Here is a 15,807-nt window from a genome sequence, read left to right on the forward strand (position 1 = left end):
GCATGTTCATTTCCTACCCAGGCAGACAGACAGATGGTCAAAGCCATGCTGTGTTTTAGTGAGGCCTCATTGAAAGAGGCCTGTGCCCAGGCCTGACTCCTGCTTGGGCCCCACACAAGCAGTCACACTTCTAAACATGTCTAAGGACAGTGGTTGCTAGAGTTCCCCACCCACCCACCTAGCACATTCAGAGGCCCTATGTCAGAAAGGAGGTAACATGGGGTTAAGACACAGATTCTGGCATCCTGCATTTCTGGGCTCAAATCCTATCTGCTATAGACCCAAGCAAAATTTCTTAACCTCTCTGTGCCTCGGTGAAATGCAGGTACTCAAAGATCTGTCTTCTAGAGTCATTATGTGGATTCTTTTAAGATCAAGTTGCTAAAATCCTTATGCCTTATAGCCTGGTATATTTTAGATGCTAAAGAACATGTTGATTATTATTACTATAGCTTGCATTCAGCTAGGGCTTCCCTAGTAGCCCAGATGGTAAAGCGTCTCCCTGCAGTGTGGGAGACCCAGGTTTGATCCCTAAGTCGGGAAGACCTACTGGAGAAGGAAATGGCAACCCACTCCAGTATTTTTGCCTGGGAAATCCCATGGATGGAGGAGCCCGGCAGGCTCCATTCCATGGGGTTGCAAAGAGTCGGACACAACTGAGCAACTTCACTTCTTCGCATTCAGCTAAGGATGAATACAGAAGATGCACAAAGACCACGGAAATGTAGAACAATTCGGGAGCACGTGGGCTCGTGGAGCAGGAGGGCACGGCACAGGGAAGGAAGCAGGTTCCACGTACTTGCGAGCAGGAGGCAGGAGACCGCCACGGCGTAGAGCTGCTTGGAGGTGGTGATGTCATAGCGATCCAGGAAATGATCCAGCAGGTAGACAGCCAGGTGCCGGGCAGTGGGGCAAAGCTGGCAGTGGCTGCTCAGCAGGGTCAAGATGTCGACAAAGAACCGGCGGCTCTTCAGGAGCGGGGAGTGGGCTCGGAAGGTGGGCAGCTTCAGCTCCTGGAACAGGTAGGGCAGAAGAGGGGGTCAGGGCTGCCTCCCAGGAGCCTCACGGCCCACCTGCTGGCTGGTGAGGGAGCATCAATTCCCTCCATTCCCTCTTCGCTTTCCTTCAAGCCCCAAATGGCAGTCGCTCTATTCTAGAAACTCTTGGACCATCCCCCTCCTGCCCTCGCTGAGCTCAGGCTCGTGAAGTGTCAAGAACGTGAAGACAGAGGCAAAGGAAGCAGCCTGGTCATTCCCAGCAAAAGGTCGACTGCCTGAGATGCACAAGGCCATAAAACACACAGGAGGACTTAAGTTGGAGTCCCAAGTCCAAATTCAGGTTTTTCCACTCAACCAAGTTGTATGACCTTGGTCAGCCCACCTTCACCTTGGCTTCCTTTCCAACAGCTGAGGATTAAATGAAAAACGGATGTAAAGCACCAAGCACCCAGCAACCTTTCAGGGTCCTCGGCTTAATTTCCTCTATGGGTGCGATTGTGAGAAACACTGTTTTGAAAAAAATTCAGTGTAAGAAAGGTTGTTAATTTTGAGCATAAGGACTTCCCTGGTGGTCCAGTGGTTAAGACTCCACACTCCCAATGCAGGGGGGCCAGGTTCCATCCCTGGTCAGGGAACTAGATCCCACACGCCACAACTAAGACTTCACATGCCACAACTAAAGATCGTGTATGCCACAACTACAACATCCTGCATGACACTATGATCGGAGACCCTGAGTGCCACAACTCAGACCTGGCCCAGCCTAATAAAAACTAGAGTACAGAGAACTCCAAATAGCCTTCACCCAGATTCATCAGTTGTTACCTTACCTTTTCTTTCTCTATATACACACTTTTTCTAAAAGTAAGTTTCAGCCATCATATGTCCCCTGAGGAGGTGACTCTTCCTTCGTAATTTATATACTTCTGTGTCATCCCCACTCCAGTACTCTTGCCTGGAAAATCCCATGGACAGAGGAGCCTGGTGGGCTGCAGTCCATGGGGTGGCTAAAGAGTCAGACATGACTGAGCGACTTCACTTTCACTTTTCACTTTCATGCATTGGAGAAGGAAATGGCATCCCACTCCAGTGTTCTTGCCTGGAGAATCCCAGGGACGGGGGAGCCTGGTGGGCTGCTGTCTATGGGGTTGCACAGAGTCGGACACGACTGAAGCGACTTAGCAGCAGCAGTAGCAGCATCTGAATTTATCAGTCAAACACAAGTAAGTGCAACAACAAAACTATGTCACCCAAGATTTTGATGAATGAAAAAATTTTCTTATACCTCTACCATACATTTAACCAAGCAGACCAGACACAGTTTACTAAGGAAATGTCTTAGCAACATTTTGTCAAAAAGGGAAACAAAAAAGAAGCAAAAATCCAGGAAAAACATAAAGAAGAAGCTGCAGAAAAGGAACTGTGAGAGCTCACTAAGGCCAGGTTAACTGGGGGATGAGATTAAAACAAACTGGTGACCCTCCCCTGCCTAACACCCACTCTTAACCCTGGGGCTGTGAATAGCAACAGCTTTGGGACAAGGAGATATCTGTTCATTCACTCATTTAAGAGATATCAATTCATTCATTTCACTCAATAAGTATCAAGTACCTTCTATATATCAGGCATTATTCTAGGCAGAGGGGGTACAATCAGGAATGAGACAGACACAGACATGAATGTAAGATTAAAACTGTAAAACTCTTAAAAAGAAAAAAAAAACAGGAACAAATCTTTATGATTAGGTTAGGCAGTGGTTTCTTTGATATGACATCCAAAACAAAAGGAATAAAAAAAGAGAAAAAATTGCCTAAGTTAGACTTCAAAATTTAAAACTTTCAAAAGATACCATCAAGAAAATGAAAAGATAACCCACGGGATGGGAGAAAATATTTGGAAATCACAGATCAGTAAGAGACTCTAATTCAGAATATACAAAGAACTCTTACAAATCTTCAATAAAAAGACCAACAACCCAATTTAAAAATGGGCAAATGATTGAACAGATATTTCTTCAAAGAAGGTATAGAAATTGCCAATAAGTACATGAAAAGATGCTCAACATTACTCTGCTGCTGCTGCTGCTGCTGCTGCTGCTGCTGTTGCGTCGCTTCAGTCGTGTCCGACTCTGTGTGACCCCACAGACGGCAGCCCACTAGGCACCTCCGTCCCTGGGATTCTCCAGGCAAGAATACTGGAGTGGGTTGCCATTTCCTTCTCCAATGCATGAAAGTGAAAAGTGAAAGTTAAGTCGCTCAGTCATGTCTGACTCTTTAGCAACCCCATGGACTGCAGCCTACCAGGCTCCTTCATCCATGGGATTTTCCAGGCAAGAGTACTGGGGTGGGGTGCCATTGCCTTCTCCACAACATTACTTTAGGGAAAATGCAAATCAAAACCACAATCAGATACCACTTCACATCCATTAGAATGGCTATTATAAAAACAAAACCAGAAAATAAACACATGCTGGTGAGAATGTGAACAAACTGGAACCCTCATACACTGCTGGTGTTAAAGAAAAATGGTGCAGCCACTGTGGAGGATGATTTGGCAGCTCCTCAAAATGTAAAAGAGTTACTGCATGACCTAGCAATTCCAATCCTTGGTGTACACTCAAGAGAAATGGAAACAGATGACCACACAAAAACTTGAACTTAAATGTTCATAGCAGCATTATTCATAATAGCCCCCAAATGAAAACAACACAAATGTCCACCAACTGATGAATGGAAATATATGGTATACCCATCCCATGGAATATTATTATTCCACAAAAAGGAATGAAATACTGATATGCATTACAACTTGGATGAACCTTGAGAACATTATGTTAAGTGAAAAAAATCCAGTCATAAAAGGCCACATATCATAGGACTCTCTTTATATGAAATGTGCAGCACAGGAAAATCTGTTAGGGAATTGCTGACCAAAACTGTCCACCTGGGTCAGGCATGGTAATAACCACTTGCATGAGCTGTCTCACAACAGGAGATCAGAGATCCCCATAAGGAACACAGTGCTGCCACTGAAAACTAACCAGGAAAATTTGGGAGGGGCCAAAAGGAGAGAGGAGTCACCAACCCATAATATGTCCTGCCAACCTCCCAGAAATCCTCCCTTGGCAGAGAGATCCTGGTGCCATCAGGAAGGACCCTAGTCAGACCAAAAGTGGGCACAGCAAGATGACTGGCCACAGACAACCTTGTAAGCTAATCCCATTACCATAAAAACTGAGTGAGCCATGAGGCAGAGGAACCCTCTGGCCAGGAGGAGGGAACCCCCTCCTGGGTTCTCTCATCCCACTGTTCTCTGCCTGGGCGCCCCTTCTCAATAAAGTCTTTTGCTTTGTAAGGACATGTGTATCCTCGGACACTTCGCTTCCAAGTGTTAGACAAGAGCCCACTCTTGGGCCCTGGAAGAGGCCTCCCTTCTGGTAACAAATCCATACAAACAGAAGGTAATCAGCGATTACTGGAAGCTGGGGGCAGGTGGGAAGGTTAACTGCAGGGGGAACCTGCTAATGGATATGAGGGTTCTTTTAGGAATGATTAAAATGTTTTTAAATTAGACAGTGTCGATGGTTGCACATCTCTGTGAATACACTAAAAAGCAACTGAGTGTGACTTCAAAAGGGTGAATTTTATGGTATGTGAATGATATCTCAATAAAGCTGTTATAAAAAAAAATAAGACAGACATATCACCCACTCTAATGGAGTTTATGGCCCTGTTGGAAAGAGATGACCATCAAAGAGTAAGGCAATTGCAGAATTCCAAACCATGATCAGCACTGCAGAGGAAAGCTGTGGACATTGGTAAAGCTGCTCGTCTTCCCTGAGGGAGGGGAGACCCGCCCTCTGAAAGCGAAGCCTGGTAGAGATTTCATGCTAGGATCTCTTCTCTGACTTATTTCCCCAGAACCTGAGGCCACAACACCTCTGTCTCAGTAGCCCTAAAGCTGTGATCATGGAAGGTGCCCAATGCCTGATGAATTATTTCCTGTCCCTAACATTACACATGAAGAAACTGAGTGTGACAAAGTCCTATAACCCCAGGGCTTAACTAACAAGAAATATTAGATCTGAGACTAGAAGAATTTGAATGTATCCTTTTCCTCAACCTTTTATTATTTTTTTAAATCAATGAGAAAATCTTTTCTAATAAACAATTTTTAATTGAAGTATAGTTGATTCACAGTATTTTGTTAGTTTCAGGTTACAGCAAAGTAATTCAGTTAACATATATACATTTTCAGATTCTTTTCCACTATAGGTTATTACAAGATATTGAATACAGTTCCCTGTGCTATACAGTAAATTTTTATTCTTTATTTTATATGCATCTGTTATTCCCGTATTCCTAATTTATCCACCCCTCCTTTCCCCTTTGTTAACAAAGTTTGTTTTTTATGTGTGAGTCCGTTTCTGTTTTACAAATAAATTCAATTGCATTATTCTTAGATTCCACATATAAGTGATAACACATATTTGTCTTTCTCTACCCGACTTACTTCATTTAGTAAGTCACATGATAACGATACTCTCTAGGTCTGTCTATCCATGCTGCTGCAAATGGCACTATTTCATTCTCTTTTATGGCTGAATAATAATCTGCTGTATATATGTACCACATCTTTATCCATTCATCTGCTGATGCACATTTAGGTCGCTCCCAAGTCTTGGCTATTGTGCTGCTATGAACATTGGTGTGCTTGTATCTTTTGGAGATAGAACTTTCATCTTCTCTGGATATATGCCCAGGAATGGGGTTTCTGGATGATATCACAAATTTTTTTAGTTTTTTAGGGAACGTCCATACTGCTTTCCACAGTGGTTGTACCAATTTACATTCCATTCCCTGGTGGTTCAGTGGTAAAGAATCCACCTGCAATGCAGGAGATGTGGGTTCAATCCTTGGGTCGGGAAGATACCCCCGGAGAAGGAAATATCAACCCACTCCAGTTTTCTTGCCTGGGAATTCCCATGGACAGAGGAGCCTGGTGGGCTACAGTTCACAGAGTCGCAAAGACTTAGCAACTAAACAACAAAACAGTGTAGAAGGGTTCCCTTCTCTCCACATCCTCTCCAGCATTTATTATGTGTAGACTTTTTAAATCATGGACAAAATCTTCACTTCTTTAAGGAAAGGATTTGACTTCTTTGGGTATTTTTCATCTTCATTGTTTGATGGATTCATGCTACCACCACAGGACTTCAAGCTGCTTGAGGGTGTGAGTCTGGATCTGCTCTTACTCCTGCTTGTTTTGCCACTGCCCTGGTGTGACAAGAACATGGTCAGATGCCTGGAATTAAATGGTGAAGGAGTGAAGGAAGGGACGGGGAGAAGAAGGGAGGGACTGCAGTGGTGAGTACTGACTGCCCAGGGCCCAGAGGAAGGTGTGGCCACTTGTGTAGAGTAGCAAGTCAGTGGGAACCTCAAGGAGACCTGTCTAGTCAAATTCTGGAAGGATGTCTAGGAACTAACCTGTTGAAGATGAAGGGGGAAAGGAAGTTCAGCTGGAAACACAGCACCTGCAAGGCCACACTGTTGTCCCGTCTGGGGAAGCTGGAGCCCTTGGAACAGCCAGAGAGGGAGAGTATGCTTGAACAAAGCAGGCTCCAAGGCTGGACAGGGTCTCAGTCTATATGTCCTGCTAAGATGGTAAAGAACACGCCTGCCAATGCCGGAGACGTAAGAGTCACAGGTTCAATCCCTGGGTCGGGAAGATCCCTTGGAGGAGGGCATGGCAACCCACTCCAGTATTCTTGCCTAGAAAATCCTATGGACAGAGGAGCCTGACAGGCTACAGTCCATGGGGTCGCAAGAGTTGGACATGACTGAAGGGACTTAACATGTAAGATATCCCGCCTGCCCTGTGGGCAATGGGAGCCAGTGAAGGGTTTGGAGCAGGGCAATGACAGTAAAGGGTTTAGAGCAGAGTGGCCTTGCAGGGAAGATCTCTCAGTCAGTCTTGCCCTGGCTTATAGCCAGACAGCTGGTAGCAGCAGCCAATTTGCGGTTGCAGCCCTCTCATCACCAGGACCCCCTCCCCACCCTCCAGCAGCTCCCACAAGCTTGCAGCCTACTTGGGTATTTCCTCTAAGCAGAGGGTTCTAAGGCTCTTGACAAGAAGCAACAACAATCTCAGATACTTAGTGTTCCATAGGCAACAGCTGCTGGAAATTAGCGAAGTGACCTTTGGCCCGGGTTGCACTGCCCTCATCCAGGTGGTTCAAAGGCTCCAAACACAAGAAGTCAGATATGCAACGTCCTGACTTCTCTCTGGTTTTAGCTCAGCCCGACAGAGCTTCACTCCCATCCTCTACATTCTCCCTTGTGTAGGAAAAGCTCAAAGCAAGATGCTGTATGTCTTTCCTCTGCACACCCTCCTGCAGAAAGAGCCCACGGGCTTGAGCAGATTCTCTGAGGAAGCCATTGGTACATAAAACAGCTATGGACCTTTGGAACAGGCAATAATAGCTCAAGAAGGAGTCAGCAGGTAGGGCTTCATGGAAAAGGCTGTTCTCAAGGGTGTGCAGGCTTCTAGGAAGGAGAACAGCTGTCTGTGATGCGCCCCAGCTCCACTTCTGCTCATCCCTCAGACAGGTTTAATCATCACTTATAAAGAGAGGCTTTCTCTGATCCCTCATCATTCTAAATCAGGTGCCCCTTGTTAGCACGCTGTTCTTCAAGGCCAGATATTTACTTATTTATGTGTCTCTTCCTGCTAAACTCTAGCTGCAAAGAGCAGGAGCCACATCCACCCTGCCAAACCAACTGCCCAGAGCCTGGCATAGGGGCAGGTGCTCAAAAAAAATCTCTGCATAAGTTAAAAAAAAGGAATGAACGTCCATCAGAAGGCAAGGAGGAAACATACATACATGATTCCAACTATATGACAATCTGGACTAGGAAAAACTATGGAGAAAGTGAAGAAAAGATCAGTGGATGCCAGAGGTTGGGTGGGGGAGAGATAAACAGGGGGAGCATGGAGGACTTTCAGGGCAGTTAAACTACTGGGTATGGTACTATAATGGTGGAGACATGTCATTCCACATTTGTCCAAACTCACAGAATGTACACCAGCAAAAGTGAACGCCAGTGTAAGCTGGTCTCGGGGTAATGTGTTTATGTAGGTCCACTACAGGAGCGCTTCCTGAGCCGCCCCTCACTGGCTGCTCTTTACGTGAGGATTTGTAGCTTCACTGACTTGTTAACAAATGGACCCTTCTGGTGGGGGTTGTTGATAGTGGAGGAGGCTGTGGATGTGGAGGGGAGGCGGGGTACATGGGACATCTCTGTACCTCCTGTTCAATACGCTGTGAACCTAAAACTGCCTGAAACACAAAGTCAGTTAAAAAATAAGAATGAACACAAGGACATCCCTCCCTGTTCCAGATACACTCCTCCACATTTAGGGGAACAGCCTGACACGGATTGCAACATTAGGCAGTTCTGGGGTGGAATCTCACCTCTACTGTTTACTAACCCTGGACATGTGAATTCTGAACCCCGGTGTCCTCACCTGAAAAGGAGGTCACACTGTCATAATGGAAAGCGTGTGGCACTTAACAGCACTTGCCTGCCTTTCCCTCAAACTGGGCAATCAACCTTCAGATAAGTTGAGCTTATCTGCCTCTGTCGGGCTCTCAAAGGATCCTGATTTGTACTGATGAAGGAGACATTCTACCTGAGGGTTTATAGCTGGGCTGGGGTGGGGAGAGGGGGGTGGCAGGGCAGAGAAAGCTGCCTGCCTCCGCATGCTCTGCAGAGACTCTGAGCCTTCACTTCTGCTCAGCACCTCAGAGCAGCGTGATTCTTTGGGAAATGAACAACAAACCAGGACGCCAGCATGCCTACCCTGTTTGTTGAGAGTCTGGCCAATTATTCCCCTAACCCAATTGTGAGGGGGGGGGCGCCGGGGAGTGGGGGAAAGCATCCATTACAAGGGCTTTGCTCTAAGGATCGCATTCCTCTCGGAGCACTCTTGACCTAAGGCAGCTCGAAGCAGCTGGGTGCACGAAGCCAGCCCCTCTGCTGAGCTGCCTGAATTCCAGAAACAAAAGGGCAGCCAGCGAGGGGCGGCTCAGGAAGCGCTCCTGGATTAGGCAGGCACTTGGCAGGCAGGCAGGCAGCTGCTGGCGAGGGCGGAAAGGGGGCAGGAACAGGCCAGGCAGGGTGATCCTGCTCACAGTGGGGCCAGGGGCAGCATCAGTGTGGCCGGCACAAAAGCCACACTGAGAAGGGGCAGGGTGGAGGGGCAGGCAGAGGCTTCCTGAAACTCTCCCTCCCTAGACCTTTATCACCTGAGCCAGACGGGAGAGCTTTTATCTGCCCTCCCAGAAGGTTGATTGCCCAGTTTGAGCAGGTGGGGGCACAAAGACAGATGGTTGTGATGGGGTTGGGGAGGGCAGGTAGGTGGGACTCCACCTTTAAAAAAAACAGCAAAAAAACCTGCTTTTGCTATCTCAGTTGTTGTTGTTTAGTCGCTAAGTCGTGTCTGATTCTTTTGCGACCCCATAGACACCAGGCTCCTCTGTTCATGGAATTTCCCAGGCAAGAATAGTGGAATGGTTGCCATGCCCTCCTCCAGGGGATATTCCCGAGCCAGGGACTGATCTGGTACAGGTACAGTTAAGGGCAAATGAACATCTGGTGAATGAGGGGATGAATGTATTAATGAAAGAATGGAGTGTTCTGTGATGAACACAGGTACAACCCAAGCAACACCAACTGGGGGGACTTCCCTCCACCTGGAGCCTTCTCTGCCCTCCTCCCCTAGATCTCCCTTACCTGGTCCTGCACCCTTCCCTGGGGGTAACCAAGATGGTTGGGGGACAGTCCCAGGGTGAGAAACCCCAGAGGTGCCATCCTGGAGGAGAGGAAGGTGATGGGTGTCAAGACAGGCTGGAGTCCTTTAGAAACACTCTCCTGCCTGCCCAAGGGCTCTTCCAGAGGCTTCCAAAGCAGAAAGAGGACCGCCTGAGAGGGGCAGGGCTCCGAGAAAGACCAGGGACAAGGGAATCACGACCTACATGAAGCCCCAAACCAAGTTACACACAGGAGGCAGGGCTGCCCGGAGTCCAGGCATGCAGACCCCTCCCTCACCCCCAGCACAGAGGCACTGACCTTGGCAGAGGTGGCAAACCCCGCACACCTGCGCTGTGCTCAGATGTGTCTGGGAACAGGAGCGAGGCCAGCTCCAAGTGCAGTCTGACAGACCCGGAGCCCCCAGCCAGGAGAGCTGGGTGGGGACCGCAGCCTGTCACTGCTGCAGGACAGATGGGCAGGAAATTCAGAGTGTGCTCCTCACACAAAGGCTCTGCTCACATTTTGCGGCTAACCTCAGAGGGCTCTGAAGGTCACATGCACTGTGAAAGTTCAGCCAGTCACCCCTGGTTTCTCACGATGAGAGGAAAGGAAGTCTTCATTTGACCCCGTGGTGTCCTGCGCTGTGTTACTTTCTAATTGCCTCTTAACCCACTCTTCCTGCCGATCTCAACTTAAAAGTCACTTCTGAAGAGAGTGTCCCCAGGGAATGCCCCTGTCAGAACTCAGGGGCATCCAGGACTTTCTATCCAAATCTCCATCCATCAATCCACTGTCCTTCTTCACCCCTGACTGCAGACATTATGAGGGCAGGGGCAGGGTTCGTCTTGTTCAGCTCCAGGACACCAATGCCTGACACAAAAGAGATACTCAATTCTTCTTCTCCAAATTTGGGGAATGGTAAATACTTGAAATGAAAAGGCAGGAAAAAACTAGTTGCTCCTGATCTTATGTTGAATAAAACTATTCATCTAGCTGGGCAATTCAAACTACTCAAAGCCCGGCAGTGTAGGGGCAGGGGTTGGGGGTGATGCTGAATTCCAGGGGAAAGAGAATGTTGTCCTTGCATTGCAGTGGCATGTCCCTCAGTCTACCCAACAGCAAGGAGGGTAGGGTAACCAAGGAGGAAGCAGGTCAGTGTTTACAGAGGACTGGAAGCTTTAAGAATCTAAATCATACTCTCCATACTTGGTCACTCCAAAGATACTGGTTGCTGACATGTGTCCCATGACACCCCGGCCCCTGAAGAAGAGGCTTCTGTGGGCCATTCGTTTGGGAAACACTGCATACCACATTCTGTGTGCATGCTCAGTCCTTACTCAGCTGTGTCCAACTCTTTGTGATCCCAAGTACTGTCGCCCACCAGGCTCCTCTGTCTATGGGATTCTTCAGGCAAGAATACTGGAGTGGGTTGCCATTTCCTACACCAGGGGATCTTCCTGACCCAGGGATCAAATTGGCATCTTCCTCAAAGTCTCCTGCACTGCAGAGTCTTACCTCTGAGCCACCAGGGAAGCCTACTACTACATTGTTCCTTCCTAAAAAGCATCATATATTAGCCCATTAGAGGCCCAGAAACATTTGTTCAGAAAAAACTCACAGTTTTGGGAAACTCTAAGTTAAATTTATCCAGGGACCACTATCACCCCCACCCACGCTTTTTGGTGATTTACGGTGCTGGCAGCTGGGACTCCAGCACATCTGCAAAGCAAGACTCTGGTGAAAATCCCTGGCACACTGTCTAGTAATCTGATAACTCTAAATTTAGAGACTAACTGAAAAGTTTGCTGAGATGGAAAACCACAGCCTCTACCTGCAGAATGGCCCCTGCTAAGAACTTCCACATGGTGGTGGTATTAAGGAGCCTAGGAGGGGCACAAGAGGCCAAAGACTCCAGCCATAGAAGCCCCAGGCAGCCAGGTGCTGGGTACCCTGCCTTGAGGGGTCCGGGGACTGGGCGCCAGATTAACCCCCACCCATCCCGTCCCATCTCATGCCTGTGCTATGAACTCGAGCTCAGTCACCTCAGTTGTGTCCGACTCTTTGCAACCCTATGAACTGTAGACCACCAGGTTCCATTGTCTATGGGGGGGATTCTCCAGGCAAGAATACTGGAGTGGGTTGCCATGCCTTCCTCCAGGGGGTCTTCCCAACCCAGGGATAGAACCCGTGTCTCCCACAACTCCTGCATTGCAGGCACATTCTTTACTGCTGAGCCACCAGGGAAGCCCATCTCACACAAATATATATATATATAATATATTTGGCAGCATCCTGTCCTCCATAAACACAGACCTGGGTTCCTCTTTGATACTCTGCTGTTACTGGATAGACTGAGGTACATACTACCCAAGGCAAGGACAGAGCTTTCTCTCTCTCCTGGATTACACCTCCCCTCTGGTCTTCATGAGAATCTGGACTTGCTCATTATGACGAATAGTTTTATATAACCGTCCATTTCATATATATGTATCATATATATATATATATCTCATATATCACATAATTTGAAAGCTTATATGTCATTAGCCAGACACTATGTCTCATGCATTTTGTCCTCTCATCCTCCAACAGGCCCACGAGATGGGGATCATTGGCATCCTGGTGTTCCAGACCAGGATGGCTCAGAGAAGCTAAGTAACCTGCTGAAGGCCATCGAGGTAATGAAGGTCATATCTGAGTCTGGGCTTTCTGACTCTGTGCTCTTAACATTATGTTTTGGGGCCTCCATGGGATAATTTAGGCTTGTGTTTTCCTTCCAAAATAATGTTATATGAAACCGTTTATAAAATAAAGGCAATGGCACCCCACTCCAGTACTCTTGCCTGGAAAATCCCATGGACCGAGGAGCCTGGTGGGCTGCAGTCCATGGGGTCGCTGGGAGTCGGACACGACTGAAGCGACTTAGCAGCAGCAGCAGCACTATAGAAATTTTAGAAAATATGGTGAGTACTAAGATGAGTACATTAAATCACCAGTAATCCCGCACTGGGAGATAACTGTGAGCCCATACAAGTCTCGTTACATGCCCTTCTGACATTGCTTCTCTACACAGAGATGTCCCCCAACAACTTAACCCATTCAGGCTCTCCTCTCAACACTCCCTGTCTTGAGGTGGGCCCAGGCAGGGGAACTGCCACTAACACCAGCAGAACCCAGGAGACTGAGGCTCAGAAGTGCAATGGCCCAGGCCACACTGCAGGTCAGTGGCAAATCCTGGCGTGGACATCAGAGGAGCTGGCTGGGCCTGGGGTGGGACACGGCTTTGAGTGTGACAACTGCTGCATAAACACGCCAAGGTGCGGGGCACGGCCGAGCTGCCCTCCCACACCAGCCACTGAAAGAAAGCCACTTGGGGTCTCGTCCCATGTGCCTCCCACCAAGCTCTTCCTCCCTGCTGCCAACTGCTGCCTCCCTAGGGAGGCTGGGCCTCCAGGCACCGGGCCAGCTGCTTGGGAAACAGCTCCAGGGCTTGAGTCCGCCAGAGAACAAAGAGCAGCAAGACGGTGAAGAAACACCATGGGTAACCAAGGTGACCAACAGGAAGTGGAGACTTGCAAATGGAAAGGGAGAAAGAAAGGGGAGGGGTGGGCTAATTCTTCAGAGGCCTCAGGAGGACAGGCCACAGACCTGGGAGGCCCTGCAAAGCCAGAGGATCACCCAACCCCTCCCTCCCCCTCGCAAACCGATTGCTTCATAGAGCCTGAGGAGGCATTTTCCGTAAAGAATCAACTTCTCTGCGGGAACATTATTTCAACATCCTCGAGAGGGTGGCCTGCGGTACATGAAGCCGACAAGGCTGGTCACATCCTCCCCTGCTGATGTCTGGCCTGCAGCTTCCTTCCAGCAGAGAGAGGTCACCCTGAGCCACCCCACCTCTCATGGGGCCCCCCTGAACTCTGCAAATCATAGGAGGGCCAGCTCCAAACACACTTCCTCATTCCCAGGAGACAGAGCCACTGCCCTTCTGGGCACAAAGGCAAGTCTGAGCACCCAGTCCCCCGCCCCACTCCCAGGTGACACCCTTACACTGCCGCCCCCCCATAAAATGCCAGCACCCCTCTGAGTTCTTCCTTAACAGCTTCCTGATAGGATCCTGTCCCACACCTTCTATACTGGAGGAGCCCCTCATTCTTTCACACCCTCTGTCACCTAGGGGCAGGGGTCATGGTGTGCCTCCTTCCACGCTGGTTCTTTGCAATAGGTCCAACCCTCACAACTGTTCTCCTTTTCCCCTGGTCACCACTCCTAAGCTGCAGCTTTCACTCCACACTTTCAGCTGCTGCTGCTGCTGCTAAGTCACTTCAGTCGTGTCCGACTCTGTGAGACCCCATAGACGGAAGCCCACCAGGCTCCCCCGTCCCTGGGATTCTCCAGGCAAGAACACTGGAGTGGGTTGCCATTTCCTTTTCCAATGCATGAAAGTGAAAAGTGAAAGTGAAGTTGCTCAGTTGTGTCCGACCCTCAGCGACCCCATGGACTGCAGCCTACCAGGCTCCTCCGTCCATGGGATTTTCCAGGCAGGAGTACTGGAGTGGGGTGCTATTGCCTTCTCGTACCTGCCCTCATTTCCAGATTCCTTTTGATGCATTCTCCTGGGCATCCTGACCCTACTGTGCAGCCAGAAATGGGTCGGTAGTGGTAACCACCACCACTAAGCCCCAGCTGCTCCAGCTGGGATTCCAGTCCCCGGCTGACCTGGGCTCCCACACCTGTGGCCAGTTGATCATAGGCACTGGAATCTCCTGGGAATCTACTCAAACATGGAGGCTGCCCCCCGGTACTGAGTTGGATGGCATCTCCGCAAGATTCACGTCCACCCAGGACCCTAAAACGTGACCTTATTTGGAAATAGTGTCTTTACAGAGGCAATCAAGATAAAATGAGGTCATACTGGATTAGAGTGGGCCCTAATCCAATGACTGGTGTCCTCATAGGAAGAGAAAACAGAGACACACAGGCACACATAGGGAAGACCAGGCAAAGACAAACACAGGAAGAGGGCCGGGTGAGGATGGAGGCAGAGAATAGACTGATGAAGCTACACACCAAGGAATGTCAAGCATGGCCAGCAATGACCATATGCTGGAGATCCTCCCTGCAAGCCTCTGGAGGGAGCACCATGCTGTAAACACCTTGATTTCAGACTTTGCGGCCTCCAGAACTACAAGAGAATACATTTCTGCTACTGTAAGCCACCCAGTTTGACGCAGCCCTAGGAATCTACTATACTCCCCATTTCCTGTCTTGCTGACTCAGTTCTCCTGGGATGGAGCTGGGCATCTCTCTGCGCTTTACAGGCACTTCATGTGAGCCTGATGCTCGGCTGTAAGCTCCATGAAGGTGGAAAATTTTGTTTTGCTCACCACTTATATCCCCAGTGGCTAGCAGTGCATGGCATGTGATCAACTGCTAAAAAACATGTGCTGAATGAAAGAATGAAGATAGACAGCATGCAACAACTAACTCCACCTTGGTCAGGGCACTTCAGTTCTTTTCAGTCGCTCAGCTGTGTCTGACTCTTTGCGACCTCTTGGACTGCAGCATGCCAGGCTTCCCTGTCTATCACCAACTCCTGGAGGTTACTCAAACTCATGTCCATCAAGTCAGTGATGCCATTCAACCATCTCATCCTCTGTTGCCTGCTTTTCCTCCTGCCTTCAATCTTTCCCAGCATCAGGGTCTTTTCCAATGATTCAGTTCTTTGTATCAGGTGGCCAAAGTATTGGAGTTTCAGCTTCAGCATCAGTCCTTCCAATGAATATTCAGGGTTAATTTCCTTTAGGATTGATTGGTTTGATCTCCTCACAGTCCAAGAGACTCTCAAGAGTCTTCTCCAACACCACAGTTCAAAAGCATCAATTCTTTGGTGCTCAACTTTCTTTTTAGTCCAACTCTCACATCCATACATGACTGCTGGAAAAACCATAACTTTGACTAGATGGACCTTTGTTGGCAAAGTAATGTCTCTGCTTTTG

At 48.5% G+C, this 15,807-nt stretch overlaps 1 protein-coding gene across 2 annotated transcripts in view; it reads right to left on the reverse strand.

Annotated features, from left to right (window-relative positions):
- Positions 1–15,807, reverse strand: part of CCNJL (cyclin J like) — a 63,709-nt gene that overhangs the window by 32,054 nt on the left and 15,848 nt on the right. For both annotated transcript variants that reach the window (XM_061424236.1, XM_061424237.1), the window contains exon 3: positions 800–1,013. In XM_061424236.1, coding sequence (XP_061280220.1) covers positions 800–1,013 — 214 coding nt within the window. The remainder of the gene's footprint in view (positions 1–799; positions 1,014–15,807) is intronic.

The sequence above is a fragment of the Bos javanicus genome, chromosome 7 (assembly GCF_032452875.1).
Source record: "Bos javanicus breed banteng chromosome 7, ARS-OSU_banteng_1.0, whole genome shotgun sequence".
In the NCBI taxonomy this organism is placed as follows: domain Eukaryota; kingdom Metazoa; phylum Chordata; class Mammalia; order Artiodactyla; family Bovidae; genus Bos; species Bos javanicus.